The 20,594-nt window shown below is 40.4% G+C and overlaps 2 protein-coding genes across 3 annotated transcripts in view; both read left to right on the forward strand.

Moving 5' to 3' along the window:
* The first annotated feature begins 1,495 nt into the window (after positions 1–1,495).
* On the forward strand, positions 1,496–11,754 carry dnajb4 (DnaJ heat shock protein family (Hsp40) member B4). The gene is made up of 3 exons (XM_034183385.1): positions 1,496–2,006; positions 5,794–6,374; positions 11,359–11,754. Exons 1-3 carry the CDS (start codon positions 1,796–1,798, stop codon positions 11,587–11,589), a joined length of 1,023 nt encoding a protein of 340 aa, XP_034039276.1. The 5' UTR covers positions 1,496–1,795; the 3' UTR covers positions 11,590–11,754.
* Positions 11,755–16,817: 5,063 nt separating this feature from the next.
* The window catches only part of gipc2 (GIPC PDZ domain containing family, member 2), a 33,253-nt gene continuing 29,476 nt past the window's right edge, over positions 16,818–20,594 (forward strand). For both annotated transcript variants that reach the window (XM_034183456.1, XM_034183457.1), the window contains exon 1: positions 16,818–17,438. In XM_034183456.1, the coding sequence (XP_034039347.1) occupies positions 17,169–17,438 (270 nt within the window). In that variant the 5' untranslated portion in view covers positions 16,818–17,168. The remainder of the gene's footprint in view (positions 17,439–20,594) is intronic.

A 20,594-nucleotide genomic window follows, 5' to 3' on the forward strand; every position in this document is an offset into this window, starting at 1 on the left:
ATAACTTCCCATACATTTTAGCCTAAACCATTGTTTTTCATGTTGACCCAGTAATCTTTCATACATTTTATACTTTTTTTTAATGTTGTCCCTAATAATCTTCTATACATTTTTAGACTAGACTTTTGTTTTTCATGTTGGCTCTAATGATCTTCAGCACATTTTTAGCCTAAACCTTTGTTTTTCGTGTTGGCCTTACTAATCTTCAACACATTTTAAGTCTAGTTTTTCCAAAACACTGGCCCTAATAATCTTCCATACATTTTGGCCTAACCCTTTGTTTTGTCATGTTGGCCCTAATAATCTCCCATACATTTTAGCCTAAACCATTGTTTTTTTTATTATTATTTTGGCCTTAATACCCCCCCCCCCCCCCCCCCCAATACATTTTTTAGCCTAATCCATTGTTTTTCATGTTGGCCCTTATGATCTTCAGCACATTTTTAGCCTAAACCTTTGTTTTTCATGTTGGCCTTACTGATCTTCAACACAGTTTAAGTCTAGCTTTTCTAAACACTGGCCCTAATAATCTTCCATACATTTTGGCCTAACCCTTTGTTTTGTCATGTTGGCCCTAATAATCTCCCATACATTTTAGCCTAAACTATTGTTTTTTTTATGTTGGCCTTAATAATCCCCCCTCCCCCCCCCCATACATTTTTTTTAGCCTAATCCATTGTTTTTCATGTTGGCCCTAATAATCTTCCATACATTTTATCCTTTTTTTTATGTTGTCCCTAATATGTTCAATACATTTTTAGAATAAAACTTTTGTTTTTCATGTTGGCTCTAATGTTCTTCAATACATTTTAGCCTAAACCTTTGTTTATCATATTGGCGTTACTGATCTTCAATACATTTTAAGTCTATTTTTTTTTTTAAACTTTGGCCGTAAAATCTTCCATACATTTTTGGCGTAACCCTTTGTTTTGTCATGTTGGCCCTTATAATTTCCCATACATTTTAGCCTAAACCACTGTTTTGTCATGTTGGCTGTAATAATTTCTCATACATTTTTAGGCTGAACCATTGCTTTGCCATGTTGACTATAATAATCTCCCATACACATTTAGCCTAAACCACTGTTTTTCATGTCGGCCCTAATAATATCCCATACATTTTTATCCTAAACCATTGTTTTTCATGTTGGTCCTGATAATCTTCCATACATTTTTAGCCTAAACCACTGTTTTTTATGTTGGCCCTAATAATCTCCCACACATTTTTTAGCCAAACCATTGTTTTGTCACATTGGTCCTGATAATCTTCCATACATTTTTAGCCTAAACCATTGTTTTGTCATGTTGGCCCTAATAATCTCCCATACATTTTTTTCCCTAAACCACTGTTTTTCATGTTGGCCCTAATAATCTTCCATACATTTTTAGCTTGCACATCTATTTATTTATTTATTTATCTTTATATTGGCCCTAATAATCTTCCATACAAACGACGGAGAGTTAGTAACTCTCGGCGGCCCAGCTCGACGGAACCAGAATGGTCTGTTGTGCGTAACTTGACGCTGGCGCTGAGGACGCAGAGGAGGGAGCCGTGGCTATTTAAAGAGGGTCATCCAGTCACGGATAAATATCAGAGGGTCCACGGCGCTGACTAACCGTCTGTAAATGGTCTTCATCGTGCACGCAGACTGCTTATTGTTTATTAATCCGGACTGAGGCCGCGTCGTTACGCACTGCTGTCACAGATCCATCGACCAGAACCATCCAGCTACCGTCTAAAGGGACTGATTTTCCTCTTTATCACCCCCTTCCCCTGACGGAAAATCCTGAAAGAAATGGGTAAAGATTACTATAAAACATTGGGCATCTCCAAAGGTGCCACAGACGAGGACATCAAAAAAGCTTACAAAAAGCAGGCGCTGAAATGGCATCCGGACAAAAACAAATCTGCGGCCGCCGAAGAGAAATTTAAGGAAATCGCCGAGGCGTATGAAGTCCTCAGTGATCCGAAGAAAAGAGAAATCTATGATCAGTACGGAGAGGAAGGTAATGTGATGTGTGTGACGTTATACAGCCGTGAAAACAGTTGGCTTTAATGTGCGCGCGCGATGCATCCAATACGGCGGTTTCATCTTTTATCTGTGACATCAGATTTGCAGTCCACATTTTAAATCCAGGCCTTTATCCTACCATTCACACGACAGTATTCAGCAAACATTGGAAATTGTGATTGGAAAAAAAAAAAAAAAGGTTTTGTGGCTAATTGTGACGATGAAAAGACCCCTTTTAATCGGTTACACCTACAGCAGCTGAAGAAACTGGATTATTTTTTCAGGACTGAAATTGTGGATGGGCAGCACCTGCAATAAAACAATTTCAAGGATTTTTTTTAAAACACCAAACACAACGTAAAACCTAGTCTTACCATTGGCAAAATACATAGGCGGCTCTAGGTTGGGGCTTGGTGGGGTTGTAGCCATCAATTTCTATTTAATCCACTAGATGGCGGATGCAGCCTATGAGCTGTTGCCAGGCAGCCGCCATCTTGCTTAGCATCATTGTGTATCCTCAGTCATTAGATTAAATAGAAATCAATGATGCACTGACTTAAACTTAGGTTGAAGTGATCTGAAAATGCTGTTTTGTGTAGCGTTCAAGTGCTGTGACAAGCTGACAGAGGAGTAGCAGCTGGTTAAATAAAGCTTTCATATGTGTGTATTATATGTAATATAAATGATGTAGGGAAATGACTAAAATCGCTGTAAAAAGGTTGGAAAACTAGTAATTTTTTGTGTGGATTTGTATTCTGTAAAGTAGTGACTTCAGTTTTACTGACTGAATGCTTTAGATGGTAGATAGATAAATAAATTTACTTGTGTGAGGCACCTTGAGGCAACTTTGTTGTGATTTGGTGCTATATAAATGAAAATAAATTGAAATTGAAAAAATAAATATTGCACCATTCGTTTAATGATTCAGTTAGAAGTTTCAATCAATCAATCAATCAATCAATCAACAACTTTATTAATCCCACAAGGGGCAATTTCATTTGAGCAGTTTAAGAAAAAATAAAATAACAATATATAACAACAATAAAACTAATAAAAACAAATAAAACAGACTTAAGAAGTTAAAATGAATAGCAAGAATAAATAAATAAATAAAAACATGGCAGACCTACAGAGCATTTAAAAGATGAATTGCACTTCACTTTCATAAGGCTCAATTTATCCCTTTTGAATTAGCTTCGGGTTTTTTATTCACATCAGGTTTTCCATGCTGCAATATTCTGTAAGAGCAAATTTATAAAAAGGAAATGTCTTTTCTCTCAATTTGGTGGGTTAACTTGGTCCAGAAATTATTGTATAATCTTACTTTCACCCTGGCTGGTGTGGCTGTTTTATTTTATTTACGAGGTCTGTCCATAAAGTATCGTACCTTTTTATTTTTTTCAAAAACTATATGGATTTCATTCATATGTTTTTACGTCAGACATGCTTGAACCCTCGTGCGCATGCGTGAGTTTTGTCTATCTCGGCTTTCAGTGCTTACCAGTCGAGTGAGTATAAAAGAACTTGTGGAGAGCTGGACATGTCCCAACTTGTCCTCTAACACTCCGAAACGGAGGTGTTCCTTTGTATCGCTTCATCAGCGAATCCAGACCAATGCTTTGCACACTTCCAGAAGTCTTGCACACAGCAGAATTGCAGCATGGCCCAAGCCCAAATCCAGAATATATCCAGTACACATACTGTTATTATTATCTCCCTGCTGGCCATTAGGCCAAAAGGGGGTATAAAAAGTACTCAGAGAGTGTGTGTCTGTATCTGGGCACTCACACTTACTTGTGCCCATGATAGCACCAAATTTGACCTGGACATCCTAAATGAGTGTATCTCAGATGAGATTAAATATGAATATGACCAGGTTTCACCAAGAGCCCATAAGTCAATGCAGTGGTATACGGGGGATTGTCGGTGCATGAGTGTGTGCTCCTGTATGCTAGCGTGATTTAAAACTTATTGTTGCCTTGTCAAACTACCTATTCTGGGAATGAGACCCTGATAAAATGAGAAAGGGGAGGATAGCATTCCAATATTCAGATACTGAATCATGCAGGTGAGCCATTCCAGATTTTTGATAACCTGTTGTCTACGTTTTTAGTGCAAAAACAAATTGGATACCCAATTTGGGCCCAAAATTTGGTGTAATTGTTGGTAAACATGATGGTAAAGAACATGGGATAAATTGTGATCCACAAATTGTGAATAATTGGATTTAATTGGTGCAGATTAGAAGTAATATTCAGTTACACTTGTATGTAAGTGGATGTAAAATGGTAGGTAACATGAATTTTGGCAACTATTTAAAAAAACTCTGGCTCATTTTCTTCAATTTTGCAGTCTGGATGGAAATTGGGGCCAAAAACCAGCAATCAAGAGACCACCCTAAGTGGCAACATCCTTCCAAAGACTTAGTTTTTGCTACAAACAGATATGATTTTGAGTACCTCTGTGATAATTATACTTGGGACAACATATGTTCATTCATGTCATCCCTACACAAAGGCTGTAACTTCAATGTCAAAAATATGGGTGCGGTACTGTATTGCAAAAGGTAAAAACAAAACAAAACATGCAGAAATGGAAGAATAACAAATGGTACTTTTTCACTTCTTGTGTCAATCTCTTTTTACAGTCACGAGTCAATTTTGTATTTTTGTCTCTCGGTCAGACAAACATGCTCACAAACCTTCACCAATAGATTTGTTGGTTTATTCTTATTTGTGTCATTCTGGTAGCTGTGCATATTGTTTCAGAAGCACCATCTTTCTAATCCATACTGGCTCCATTTGTTCATAACACTCAAAGGCTCTTTTATCTGTTTGAACTAAAAATGAGTGTTAAAGAAGACAAGCTTCTCTCCAGTTTATGCTGCACACTCTTAGTTGTGTCGTTTCTCAATTATTCTGCGTTTAAAATTTGCGCATTTTCCAGATTTGTGTGTGCCTTGTGATTCATTCTATTTTTTAAGCAACACGATTGTGAGTTAATGTGTATTGCACATAAAAATTAAACAGTCATGTAGTAAACACTTGAAATTATTTTAAAATGCATATTTGCACATTTACTACAACTTTTGTAGCTCAACTTTAAATAGTCGTACCCTCATGTAGCCCCACTAAGAAAAAAAACAAAAAACTTCTGGCCACTGTCTATTTGAGCGATTGCATCTCTATTTTTTTTAACTATTTTTTGCTGTTTTTTTGTTTTACTATGTCTTTTATTTGTTTTATTGCCCGTTGCAATTTTATTGTTATTTTGAATTTATTTTTTTGATTTGGGGTAACTTGGTGCCCATTTTTCTATTATGTACAGCACTTTGGTCGACTGCTGTTTTTTTAAACGTGCTTTTGAAATAAAGGTTGAGTTGAGTTGTGTTGCTTTGAGTCCATAAGGATGTTTGAAAACAATAGCTCTTTGTACCTTCTGGATAAGAATCGTTTGTGTGTGTACAGGTCTCAGATGTTCTCCCTTGCTGTTTTTATATTTTTGTGTGATCAAACATCTTGTGACAGCAAGCGTCAGTAAACATTGCCACCATCTGCAGAGTTTGCTTCATTTCCAATTCCATCCTTTTGACATACTGATAATCAGTAAAATCACCTCAGAGTCTTTGGTTGGAATAAAAACCTGCAGACTCACCCATGACACACGATTATTCCACCCCAGACTGAGCCGAACATATCACAGCTTCCATCACGAACATAAAACTCTCCAACTGCTGCTGATGATGTTAGAATGACTGATGACTCATGTCTCTCACCCATCAGGTCTCAAGGGAGGAAGCGGGCCCACTGCTGACGGACAGGGCAGTACCTTCACCTACACCTTCCATGGGGACCCTCATGCCACTTTCGCCACTTTCTTCGGTGGTGCAAACCCCTTTGATATGTTTTTTGGGCGCAAGGCCAGCGGAAGAGATGATGATGACATGGAGGTGGATGGAAATGATCCCTTCAGCGCTTTCACCAACTTCAACTTAAACGGTTTCCCTCGGGAGGGACACATTGGCCTCGGAGGGCAGCAGCGACGGAAGCAGGACCCGCCAATTATCCATGAACTGAGGGTCACCCTGGAGGAGGTCTTCCACGGGTGCACCAAGAGAATGAAAATCTCTCGCAAAAGGCTTAATCCTGATGGCAGGACCATGCGCACCGAGGATAAGATTCTTACGATCGAGATCAAGCGAGGCTGGAAGGAAGGAACCAAAATCACCTTTCCCCGTGAGGGGGATGAGTCACCCAATACCATTCCTGCTGATATTATTTTCGTCATAAAGGACAAGCCACACCCACACTTTAGGCGAGAGGGCTCCAACATTGTGTATCCTGTGCGTGTAAGCTTACGACAGGTGAGGTATTTTCTGTTTTGAGCATCAGTGTGGAGTAATATTTACAGTGTCTCACATGGATTTGTCATCGATTCAGAACGGGCACAAATTTAGCTGAGTGTCGCTTTAAATACTCTGATCCTCAGTATCCCTAAAAAATGGCCTTCCCTGTTAAATACAATGAGCATAGTATTGGAAAAAAAAAACATTTAGCTGAGTACTTATGTAATGTGGATCATCAACATTGAGAAACAAGAGCTGGATCTCAGGGAAGGCAGTGGCCGCCCACGTACACACGGTGCAAGATGTACTTATGTGGTTCCTCCTACTCTCCTCGGCACACAGTGATAGATCTCACTGCCTCATCTCTACACATAGTATGAAATCAACACCAGATCTACATGGTAGGAGTGAAATCACATTTAAGTCTCTTTTTCTACAGAGAGAAGAGGTAAAACTCACCAGCTGTCTTACAACCTCCCCACCCCCCAAAACGTTTACTATAAAATTATCTTGTGATTGTATTCAAGTACCTCTTAAATTGTCTGTGGCTTCCACACCTTCATTCAAAGGTGTCAAATCCTGACGTTTCTATGGTTACTGACACCTTTATTGTAAATTGTCAAAATTTTTGGAGTTCTATTCAAACTGGGTGTCGCCGACCGAAGGGTCACCCCTAAAAATCGGTCCGCCCTGCCTTCACTGCGAATGCGTCATTCCAGAGCTCAGCAGTGTCATTTCTGAGCGTCACCAGTGTTTCACTGATTAACACCTCATTTCTGCTTAAAACCTCACTCCAGTCGTCATCTATCTCAGCAACAGATATCTGAAGCTTTTGTACAACAATCATTTCCACATAAATTCAGCATTAGTGGACCGATCAGAGCGCACAGCAGCTGCTGCGGCACCAACATCATTTCAGAGCGTCAATAACGACTTGTCAGTTATTGCCTTGTTGTCTGGTTAAAACTGACTTTAGAATGATTTAAGAGGTTTTACCTTGTCATCTGATGGTTAATACACACATTAACCCATTTGATCACTTTGGGTGTAAAGAGTCACTCTCAGACGTGCTGCTGTGGTCCGAAATGACGCATGCGCAGTGATGGCAGGGTGGACCGATTTTTAGTGGGGGGGTGGGGGCGCATTCAGAGCATTCGGTCTGTGACACCCGGATCTCAAGATGTAAGGCTTCATCATCTGCCTGTCTGATTTGTCCCTTTGTGTCACTTTTGTCTTGCTTCTCCCTATGTGTTTTTCTGTCTTGTTGACACACGTGTCTCTTATGTTGTCATCAGTACACGAGTATAGAAAAAGAAGAAGAAGGGCCTTGTCATTGGTACATACACACATACAACCCCAATTCCAATGAAGCTGGGACATTGTGTAAAATGTAAATAAAAACAGAATACAATAATTTGCAAATCCTCTTCAACCTATATTCAATTGAATATACCACAAAGACAAGATATTTAATGTTCAAACTGATAAACTTTATTGTTTTTGTGCACATATTTGCTCATTTTGAAATGGTTGCCTGCAACACGTTTCAAAAAAGCTGGGACAGTGGTATGTTTACCACTGTGTTACATCACCAACGCTCAAAGAACACCTGTTTGGAACATTCTACAGTTGAACAGGTTAATTGGAAACAGGTGAGTGTCATGATTGGGTTTAAAAGGAGCATCCCCAAAAGGCTCAGCCATTCGCAAGCAAAGATGGGGCGAGGATCACCACTTTGTGAACAACTGTATGAAAAAATAGCCCAGCAGTTTACGAACAATGGTTCTCAACATTCATTTGAAAGGAATTTAGGGATTCCATCATCTACAGTCCATAATATAATCAGAAGATTCAGAGAATCTGGAGAACTTTCTGCACGTAAGCAGCAAGGCCAAAAACCAACATTAAATGCCCGTGAGCTTCGATCCTTCAGGCGGCACTGCATTAAAAACTGACATTGTGTAAAGGATCTTACTGCGTGGACTCAGGAACACTTTAGAAAACCATTGTCAGTTAACACAGTTTGTCGCTACATCTACAAGTGCAAGTTAAACTCTACCATGCAAAGTGAAAGCCATACATCAACAACATCCAGAAACGCCGCCGCCTTCTCTGAGCCCAAGCTCATTTGATATGGACAGACGCAAAGTGGAAAAGTGTGCTGTGGTCTGATGAGTCCACATTTCAAATTGTTTTTGGAAATCATGGATGTCGTGTCCTCTGGACAAAAGAGGAAAAAGACCATCCAGATTGTTACCAGCGCAAAGTTCAAAACCCAGCATCTGTGATGGTATGTCGGTGTGTTATTGCCCATGGCATGGACAACTTACACATCTGACCAATTTTATTCACTTTATACATGCTTCCCTTAGGCAGTATTATTAGACGGTATTGCTTAAATTTTCATTGTTACGCAGATGATACCCAGCTTTATCTATCCATGAAGCCAGAGGACACACACCAATTAGTTAAACTGCAGGAATGTCTTACAGACATAAAGACATGGATGACCTCTAATTTCCTGCTTTTAATTTCAGATAAAACTGAAGTTATTTTACTTGGCCCCACAAATCTTAGAAACATGGTGTCTAACCAGATCCTTACTCTGGATGGCATTACCCTGACCTCTAGTAATACTGTGAGAAATCTTGGAGTCATTTTTGATCAGGATATGTCCTTCAATGCGCATATTAAGCAAATATGTAGGACTGCTTTTTTGCATTTGCGCAATATCTCTAAAATTAGAAAGGTCTTGTCTCAGAGTGATGCTGAAAAACTAATTCATGCATTTATTTCCTCTAGGCTGGACTATTGTAATTCATTATTATCAGGTTGTCCTAAAAGTTCCCTGAAAAGCCTTCAGTTAAATCAAAATGCTGCAGCTACAGTACTGACGGTGACTAGAAGGAGAGAGCATATCTCACCCATATTGGCCTCTCTTCATTGGCTTCCTGTTAATTCTAGAATAGAATTTAAAATTCTTCTTCTTACTTATAAGGTTTTGAATAATCAGGTCCCATCTTATCTTAGGGACCTCATAGTACCATATCACCCCAATAGAGTGCTTCGCTCTCAGACTGCAGGCTTACTTGTAGTTCCTAGGGTTTTTAAGAGTAGAATGGGAGGCAGAGCCTTCAGCTTTCAGGCTCCTCTCCTGTGGAACCAGCTCCCAATTCGGATCAGGGAGACAGACACCCTCTCTACTTTTAAGATTAGGCTTAAAACTTTCCTTTTTGCTAAAGCTTATAGTTAGGGCTGGATCAGGTGACCCTGAACCAGCCTTTAGTTATGCTGCTATAGACTTAGACTGCTGGGGGGTTCCCATGATGCACTGAGTGTTTCTTTCTCTTTTTGCTCTGTATGCACCATTTTGCATTTAATCATTAATGATTGATCTCTGCTCTTTTCCACAGCATGTCTTTTTCCTGATTCTCTCCCCTCAGCCCGAACCAGTCCCAGCAGAAGACTGCCCCTCCCTGAGCCTGGTTCTGCTGGAGGTTTCTTCCTGTTAAAAGGGAGTTTTTCCTTCCCACTGTCGCCAAATGCTTGCTCACAGGGGGTCGTTTTGGCCGTTGGGGTTTTTCTGTAATTGTTGTATGGCTTTTGCCTTACAATATAAAGCGCCTTGGGGCAACTGTTAGTTGTGATCTGTCGCTATATAAATAAAATTGATTTGATTTGACTTGATCTGTGATGGTACCATCAATGCTGAAAGGTACATCCAGGTTTTGGAGCAACACATGCTGCCATCCAAGCAATGTATTTTTCTGGGACGTCCCTGCTTATTTCAGCAAGACAATGCCAAGCCACATTCTGCGCATGTTACAACAGTGTGGCTTCATAGTAAAAGAGTGTGGGTACTAGACTGGCCCGCCTGCAGTCCAGACCTGTCGCCATTGAAAATGTGCACCGCAAAATACAACAACAGAGACCCCGGACTGTTGAACAACTGAAGTCGTACATCAAGCAAGAATGGAAAAGATTTCCACCTGCAAAGCTTCAACAGTTAGTGTCAAAAACAATAAAGTTTATCAGTTTGAACATTTAATAACTTGTCTTTGTGGTGTATTGAATATAGGTTGAAGAGGATTTGCAAATCATTATATTCTGTTTTTATTTACATTTTACACAATACATACATACATATTGTAAAAAGCAATGTGATTGTTAAGACTACTTTTATATTCATCATCATACAAAATATTGCAATGATAGTGAAAGAAATGTAAGTTATAATTGTTCACCAGTGCTTACATGAGGGGGAAAAAAAATTCTGTTAGGTTCCATTAGGTCCTTGTGTAATGTGTACTCTAGCTTTCACAGGCTTGGCACCTTGGTGGCCACAATTAGAATGGAAATGCGGTCAAAGTTGAACTCATCTGAGATTTTAGTGAGGTGACATTGCGTTCTAAGTTTCACTGTGATACATGAAGTCTTTGCCAAGATATCGGATGCACAAGATATCAGAGACTCTGTCCCCTGTGTGGGCATGTCTCAAAGGCCACAGACTGGCTCAGAAGGTGTGTCTTACACAGAAAACATCTATGACATATGTCACCAAGATCAAAAACGAGCTGTTTCAGGCTTAAATTTTGTTTAGAATTGTGGAGATCCTATATGTGCAGTTGTAGGTGTGTGGAACTTTGAGGAAGTTTAACATGAAGTGACAATAATTTTTAAATGTAAATTGTCCATGAAACCAGATTTTGCATCCGATGACACCTTTAACACTTGATAGAAGCAAAAGTACAGATGGTGAATTACAAACACAACACAGACAAATATAGTTTTGGGGTTATGACATGAGGAGACCACCATATACACCTGCTTTTATTTATGTTAATATTTTGAAATTCATAGAAAAAAACATTACAAATTAAAAGAACGTTGCATTATTCTGAATAAACGAACAGAACCATCACCTTTTTACTGCACTCAATCTGCTGTTGTCCCGGTTCATTGACATTATGCACCTCTGATTCCCACTGTCATTTCTCTGCAGTCGCTGTGTGGATGTTCGGTTACTGTGTCAACGATAGATGGTAAGATGTGCAACATGAAGATTACGGATGTCATCAAACCTGGGATGAGACAGACAGTTGCTGGCCAGGGTCTGCCTTTCCCTAAAAACCCTGAGCAGAGAGGTGATCTGGTGGTGGAGTTTGATGTAAATTTTCCTGAGACATTGCCCAGTAATGCCAAGGACGTCCTGAAACGTCACTTACCCATCTAGGACGACGGACATGAGCAGAGAGGCGTGATAACTGCACGTCACCCTCATTTCCAAACGCACTCACACCAGAACAGTAACTGACATTTGACAGATGGATCCCCTTCTAAAGAATGTGCAATTTCTATTTTTGACCTATTTGGTGTTTTATTTCATTTTATAACACGCATGCTGCCAAGCTTCTACAAATACAAGTGAAAGGCTGATGAGATAGCTGATTTCTGAAAGTACATAAGTATGAAAGAACATTTTTATTTGTTGGGCTTTGCCACAATCTCTTTAACTTTATGTTTGTTGTACTTGAACACCTCGACAGTGAAGGGAGCCAAAAAAAAAAAAACTCTCTTTAGAACAGCGCACTGTCTCCTGCACATACTTAGATTTGAAAAGGTCTTTCATTACAGAAATTTGTTATTTAGATATTTTGATCTATGATTATTTTGCTATGAGAAAATACAAGCTTTAGTTTGTTGGCTGTGTTAAACATTTGTGTATAGCTTATTTCAACGGTTAGTACGTTTCCTGAACCAGCTGAAATCGTGGACAATCGTGCATTTTAGAAAATTACATGTGATGGCATTAAAACTTGAAGTTTGAAATAAATATTTCCACATGAATTGACCTTTTGATGTTTTGGTCCTGCACAAGCATTTAGCAAATCATCCTACATAATACTACAGTATTTGATGTTCATTTGGTGTGTGCATTTTTTCCCCCCACTACTTCTCTGAGGTGCTTGGGCCAGTTTCCAACAAACATATGTGGATAATGGTCATCCCCAGAATTGTCCTTAAAAAAAACTATAAGGGCTATTTTTAATTATTTTTACAGATAGTTTTTTTTTTTTTTTTTTTTGACAAGTCAGAGGATAACTACAATGAACATTTCCAATCACTAAATATATCTTGGACTTAATTTACATAATTCATTAAGAAATATAAACAGTATGGTACTGTATGCTAAATCTGCCCAGAGTAGGTGGTTCTCAAAAACTGTGACTGTGCAAGAAGAATACAAGTGAGGGAAGCCACCAACACAACCAAACAACTCTGAAGGATTTACTGGCTTCTGCAACTGTGACTGGAGAAACCATGCATGGTGGAACTTTTGGCATCACCAACAATACAGATTCATGTTGGAGTAGCAGAGAGGGATCCTCTTAAAAAGAAAATGTGAAATTTCAACCACAGTTTGCCAGAAAGCGCAAGAGGTTCAAGCTCAGATTTGATGTTTTCATGCACTCAAAAAAAAGAAAAAAAAAAAAAACATCATTGGATAAAATTTAGTTATACATATAGTAGAGAAGCTTGAATCTTCAACTGGACTGGGTTGCTTGATGCGAGGACGTTTCGCTTCAAATCGCAGAAGCATCCTCAGCTAAAATTCTTGCTCTGGTAGTCTGACATCTGTCTTGACCCTTGTAGAGAAGAACAAACAGAAGCCACAAAAGCTGGAGTTTTAAACCTAACCAGACCCCTCCTACCGAGAGGCAGACTGCTATTGGCTAGTGACTAAACAATTGCTTTAATTAGCACCTAATGCCTCCTTCACCCATCTCTCAAACCAAGGAGGCATTGTATGTGAAACAGTTGAAACCCAGCCTTAACTGGGGAGGGGGTATGAGATACACTTTGTCCCCTGTTTACAATGGGGTACTCAGGTCAAAGCAGTTTCAGTCTTTTGTTCATGGTAACGAGTCATTCACGTCATCAGGAGAGCAGTCAGGAAAGGCGTCAGTCCCATCGTTAAGAGGGATGGCTACCCTGTCATTAGGAGGGTGCTAACTAGAGCACAATAGGTGCTAATTAAAGCAATTGTTTAGTCACTAGCCAATAGCAGGCTGCCTCTCGGTAGGAGTTGTCTGATTAGGTTTAAAACTCCAGCTTTTGTGGCTTCTGTTTGTTCTTCTCTACAAGGGTCAAGACAGAAGTCAGACTACCAGAGCAAGAATTTTAGCTGAGGAAGCTTCTGCGATTTGAAGCGAAATGTCCTCGCGTCAAGCAACCCAGTCCAGTCGAAGATTCAAGCTTCTCTACTATGGAAACCACCTGGACAACTGAGAGCCTACACAGAAACAGTTATACATATGCATATTTACAGGCTGGAAATTACACCCAAATTTGAATTGAGTTCATCCAAATGAGTGTTTTTTTTTTTTTTTTTTTTTTTTTTTTTTTTTTTTAGTGCGCATGGCAAAATTATTTTACAAAATTTTACCAAAATTGTGTACCGTACTCCAAATATTTGGTGTGTGACCTTGATTATTTTTTCAAAATCAAATCTCTTTGTCTGACCCTTAATCCTTCCAGCAAGCGTGCTCCAAATCAGACCATAACTCCTTGAATTATTGTGTTCACATGCACACACACATAGGACAAAAAAAAAAAAAAAAAAAAAAAGTCCTCCTACATGCGTTTTCACAGTGTGCAGGTGTAAATATAGCCTTCTGGTCTCAGCTGTTGAATATCAGCTGCCAACACAGAGGCATTTGTTTGTTCCCACCAGGGGACGCCACATCGCTCATCACAGCTGAGAGGCCTGCAGAGGTAAAAGTGCATGCTTGACAAAGAGGATCACTTAGTTACCAACATTTGGACTTATTTCAGATGTTAACTGCAGGGGGAATTCCATTTAAAAATATGGCTTACAGACAAAAAAAAAAAAAAAAAAAAAAAAAAGGTATTTATCTCAATAGATGCATCAATCTTATAAATTTTTCAGTTATAAACAAATTACTGTTCATATTATTTGCAGAAACACTGGCGCAGCCCACTGGTTGCACCTTTTGTTCACTATGCCTAAAAATACTTCTGTCCACATTCATGTCCACATGATAAAACCATGTGTTAGTGATCAGTGCAAATGATGAATCACAATTAACCAGGTTGAGTGGAGGGTAAACACAGCTGCTGCACACAGCCTGATGCAGCTTACCGGGGTCACGTACAAAATTCTGGGGCAGAAAAATCATAGCATGTGATACAACAGTGTTCGGACCTGACTTTTGATCACTGTTATGTTTTTCTGGATGCCAGTATTTGCCAGCATGAAGACGACAACTTGCTGAAGTTCACGGCTTAGACACATTCGATACTGCTGCGAGTGTGTCATTTTGTTTGACATTTGTCTGTGTGTGTGTGACCTGATGCTGTTGCTTGCACATAACCTTTTTTATTTTTTTCATGCTCAGTGTGTCATGGTTTAAAAACAGACTAACCATTTAAGCCTCTTATATTTAGTGAGTGTAATTAACATATAAGTAATAATAGCACCCATGGGCATGTTGACAGTAATAGCTCTGGTCCCAGTGACCTTCATCTTCCTCAGGTTGACCTTGCCAAGGCAATACTGGAATCCACCTAAATGTGTGCCACATTTGGTCCAAATTGGACTGAAAATCCACGAGAGAGATATACTTTATTGATCTCACAGTGGAGAAATTACGTTTACACTTCAGTTACCTCAGACAGCAATTAGTCCACAATTATTACTTGTTTACCGTAATAATGGCACACATCAGAATTAAAGACAACACATACACATTTGACATTGTTTATGTGCACTAAGTTTGAAGAAGTCCGTTATCCGAATTGAGGCAAGTGGGTGAAGGCCACGCAGCAACGCTGAGATGCGCTGTCGTCGGCTTGGGGGGAGTAATGGGGGCTGCAGCTAAAACTGCACCGCCCCCGCAGAAGGGGAAAGGAGTGACGTGAGCAGACGCCAGAGTGGGGAGTGTTGATGGGGGATAGGAGGGGGTGGTGGGAGGGAATGGAGCATGCTTCAGTCCTGTGAAAAGTAGTTTGTCTTTGTGAGTTGAGATAAGAAACAGCCAAATGATCCCCAGGCTGAAGAAATTCCTCTGGAGGAAAAACAGTCGGGCAATTTGACCTTCAGGCATGATAAGCCTGTAGTGCTATGGTTTGAGCAGTGAAAAACACTTTTTAACAGTTCCACTTGAACAACCAAATCCCAATTATGAATTAAGAATATTCCCAATTATGAATTAACAATATTCACTGCCCTCTGAAATCTTCAACTGCAAGGCACGCATCTGCTCCAAGATGTCCTCCAATTTGCGTCTGATTTCAAGAGTCATCGCAGTCTGAGAATGCATTGCCTTGCCAACCTCGTTAATCATGATGGACAAGCGAGGGGCCGTGGTTCTTGATGCCGCCGTCTTGCCAATTTTCTGGTAGATCAGGGCAGCACATAAGCCAAAAAGTACCAGCCCTGCTACCATAAGACCAAAAATGAATAAATCCTCAACTTACTCAATGGAGAAAGGCACCAAGCATGCCACACGCCAGGAACTCCAGGAGTCGAGAACATAGCCCGCAGGATACGTTCCATCCGGGCAGGTAGGATCCCCCAGTGCTGACCTTCTTGTACAAAAAAATGGTGTCAATAGCGTTCAGAGACCAGCTGATCAATTCCATGGTTAATCCAATAGTAGTCCAATAGATACAGTATCCAATATAATTTGAGGAATTCACAGTCTGGTGAAGTAGGGACATGAAGGTTAAAGCAGAGAACAGAGATAAGGGAGAGTGGAGGAGATGACTTCAGCCCAGCGATTGACATTTGGTAAATTTGGCTTTGCTCGGGCAATTCTAGAACCCACCTACATATGTGTGCCAGGTTTATTGACATTGGAGTGAAAATGATAATGATTTTGACCTTTGACCCCAATGACCTTGACCTTTACCATAACAAAACACCTCAAGGGCAATTCTGGGGTCAACCTACATACACACAGCATGTTTGTCAGAAACTGGCCCAAGTACCTCAGAAGAGTAGTGGAACAAACAAACAAAAAACAGAAATAAATGCTTCAACACAGTTTAGGCTTATTTATAGTCAGTAATTAGTCAGGCTAAATGTGGGAAGATGGTCAAAGTTGGGCATTGTTATGTTTTACTGGCTTCTTAGTTCAAAGCATGGCCTTTAAAAATATACTGTACATACAGTGCTGTCAAAACATTTGTGCCCACATTCACGGTAAAAATTATCAGGGTGATTCAACTCAAAAACTTAATTGCTGCTTTAAAAACACATGTAAATTCAATTTCTAGAAAAGCTTAAATGAACATTTAAAAAAAAAACATACCACGTTTAATGTGTTATCTGAATAATTGTTTTACAGCCATGCTCCCTGGTGGCGTGTGTGCAGGTGCACTGAAGACAAACTGCTGCCCTCCTGAGCCCGGGTTCGACCCAGTGCGCGTGCGCCGCGCAGCACGCCGGGAGAAAAACAGAGTGGCTATTGTTAGCAGGTAGTGTCAGAGTTTATCTCACACTCGCCTCCTACCTGTTGAATATTTACTCAATTAATTTGCAAACGGGGGCCGAGTCACTGTCCAAGAACAAAGTCAAACCTCCTCAGCAGTCGGCAGGTGCGGAAAAGGAAAGACGGCGCGTGAGCAGCGGAAGAAAAGAAGGAAGTGAAATTAGGGGAAAAAAACAGGACCGCCGCGGTGCCAGGAACTCAACAGGTTAGCTACTTCGATGTTTTAATAGAAGCTCGGACTTTTCTACAGCAAAAGAAACGAAGGCCCCCCCCCCCAAAAAAAAAGAAAAAAAAAATGCCGTTGGGACCATGGAGAAAGAAAAACAAATCAACGAAGGAGCATTTGGTAGAAAACGAGGAAGTAAGCGGCGGACCAGCTGGGATTTTAGGTAAATCCCCCGTGAACGGCGCGGGGCTGCCGCCTCCACCTGCCAACCTGCGGCCCAAGCTGGTGTTCCACACGCAACTGGCCCACGGAAGCCCCACCGGCAGGATCGAGGGATTTACCAACGTCAAGGAACTGTACGCCAAAATAGCTGAGGCTTTCAATATGAGCCCACCGGAGGTAAGATTTCACCTGCTGTGTGGCATAAAATAACACTTTAAACCGCTACAGCTTCGTTGGACTCAAAATAAGTGACGTTTATGAGGTCATACCTGCGTTAAATAACTATTCTGCTAATCAGCCCACAGTAAAGGCTTGTTTGAGTTAGATAACAGAGTAACAAATGGCTGTTCCGGGAGATCAGCCCAAGTGAACCATAATTGTCTTGTGTTCAAGCCTGGGGGTGCTTGTAAAGACACGCCCTGCAGCTTGCACACATTTACCTGCGTGGTTCGGACTACGTCACGCGTGTACATGATCATCATTTACTCATTTGTTCATACTCATGTCATTTCATTCGTTTCTCATCCACATAAACACACATCATGAGCAAAAAGGAGCAGAAGGAAGATAAATCTTGTATTTTCAGTTCCTTGTAACAAAAATAAAAAACAAAATAAATAAATAGAGACAGAAATCCACTTGTCACTTCAATTTCATCCCCCAACGCCGCTCCCTTATCAAGCCACCAAACATCATCAACATCAACATGATTATCCTACATTTCAACATCCACATTCACACATCAGCAGCTGTATTCATTTTTCTTCTAGTTTACTGTATTCTCTCATAATTTCATCTTTATACATTGTTGAACTTGTGAACATTTGTACAACATTTAATTTCTTGAGTCAGTGCATTCCAAAGCTTAACTCCATATACAGAGGGACATTTTTGTTTCGTAGTAGTTCGTGAGTACGTAATCTGAAAGTTATATTTTCCTCTATGGCAAATCGCCTGTGTAACAAAACTGAGTAAATTTCGGACCTCCTCTTGTAAAATACCATGCTTTGCTTTCCACATAATAAGTGCAATTTTTGAGTCAACAATATCTTTAAATTTTAACTGATTGGTTGCAATAAACAGATTGTTAGTATGCTCTCTGTATCCTTTTTTTTAAGGTTGGTGGACTGGGTCCCTGTGTGAATTTTATTTATCCCTCTTTCTCTGCGATTCAGCAGATGCATTTTAGCTGGATGTTGAACATGCAAGCCTCGCAGTCACTTTTTAAATTGTTGTTATTTTTTTATTTAAGTTACCGTGTTTGTGAAGCGTTGCGTGTTGCCTAAAACCGCGAAAATTAAAAAGCGAAACACTCAGTGCGAGTCTGAGCAAAACACAGAAGAGTTGACTTCTTTCAGAGACTGTTTGTCAGTGTGGCCAGGGACGGAGCTGTGACTCGCCTGGTGTGAGGGGAGTGCTGATCCTCTCACACCAGGCAGAGAGAGGCAGCAGCTGGCTGCTGCGTGAATAGCCACTCCTCACATAGAGTGGAGAGCAGCCAGCGGAAGAAACATTTTTTTAAATTTTATTTTAAATGTGCAGTAAGTCTATTTCAGATGATCAGCATGGACCGTCTTTCTCCTAAAAGGCTTTATTTTACTCTGTTTGTCTTGTTGGAAAGCTGTAGCTTTTGTGGTAAATTCATTTGCGCTTACATGGCTCATGCGCATGCTCTAATCTTCTTCTGTTTTTTTTCTGGGGACATTACTGCGCCACACACAGGCCTGGCATATGTAGTACAACGTTAAACGAATCTTCGAGGCACAGAATTTGCCTCAAACATTTTTTGTAATCAAATTATTCGAGTTACTCAACTAATCATTTCAGCCCTAAACCTGACTGATGGCCACATTCTGCACCCACCCAGTAGACATCCAAACTCTATGTCTTCAGGACTTCTGTGTAGGGTGATGTAGTGTTGATAAAGTAGTTGAAAATGTGTGGATATTGCACATCTGGCTTCCACTCAGAATTGATAAAACTGGTGAACTTCTGAGGGAAATATTGTAGGGATCCACGTTGTTTCTCTGTGTTTTCTGTAACTACCTCTTCTGATATTTAGGATCGAGTGCTTTAGCTTTAGCTATATTGGACAAATTAGCTTGGCTGTCCATGACGATCCAGCATCAGCTATGATATGGTGTACACGGAGCTTGCCGTCCAGTATGACTACGTAAACAAAACTGCATGTTGGGTCTGACATTACTGCAGACCATCTATAGGCAGTCCAGCTCCTTATCCACTCAGCTACCTGCATTACATTGTTTCAGTAAAACCAAGCGGTAAGCTTTGATTGTCTCAGATGATGCCTAACTGGAAAAGAAGAAAAAGTTGCAGTTCCTTGACTGGCCACCTGAGGCTGCCTCCAATACGGAGCATATTCCCATAGGAGACCATGTTAAAAAGTTTAGAGCAGAAATAAACATGTTTGCAGCTTAGTACAAAAGCTGTTTTGGTCTCTATGGATAGTTTTCTCTCCCATGACAACTGTAAGATACTTAAGATATTTTAAGCCATAAAGTTCTGTGCAGTTTGAGGTGTGTTCACTTTGAGTGATAGTGGCTGAGCCCAGCATCTCCGCCTCTCGTACTGTCCGACTGTAACTCAAAGTCACCTAGCTGGAGGCTGTGTCTTTGGAGTATTTTATTGCAAACAGCAGGAATAATGTGGCTGCGTTAATGTCAGGACTTGCCTTACCTCTCATATTTTATCCAATATATGGACTGCTGTGTGTCATAGGGTCCCCTGTACATACGTAGGTTCACTGCATTGCACTGCATCCCAAACTATCACCGGTAATGATGGCACTGTGGGGTTTTGTGCTGTTCTGTTTATTCTTTTTTTTTATTTTATTCTGTTTTTATTTTTACGTGTTAAGTGTTGTGTTGGTATTGACCTGCACTGTGGGTAGGGATGGGACCGTTCCGATACCGACGTAATTCATGTCTTGGAAAATACCGATCCAACCCGCGACACTTTCCGATACCGGAGAAGAGCCACTGTGACGCCTCTCAACTGCTGTTGTTTGCTCTCTGCTTGTTTACTGCTGAGTGAGAGGAGGGGAGAGGGGGGAGGTTTTCTGAAGACCGACTATTTGAGAGAGCTCTCTTCCACAGTGTTCTAGTTGTGGTTAGCGGCAAATTTCTGCTTGGCTCTCGGGTTCAAATTATGTGTTTGTTGAGCACGGATTTTCCGAAAAATTAACTGAATGGTTGCTGAAAATGTGTGCTAAAAAGTTAGCTGCTTCACTGTCTCGAGGCTGTAAAACGCTATGAAAAGCCAGCTGAGCTCAGCGTGCAGCTGAGGAGAGGCCGAACAGACATTAAAAGGTAT

The sequence above is a fragment of the Thalassophryne amazonica genome, chromosome 12, assembly GCF_902500255.1.
Source record: "Thalassophryne amazonica chromosome 12, fThaAma1.1, whole genome shotgun sequence".
Taxonomy (NCBI): domain Eukaryota; kingdom Metazoa; phylum Chordata; class Actinopteri; order Batrachoidiformes; family Batrachoididae; genus Thalassophryne; species Thalassophryne amazonica.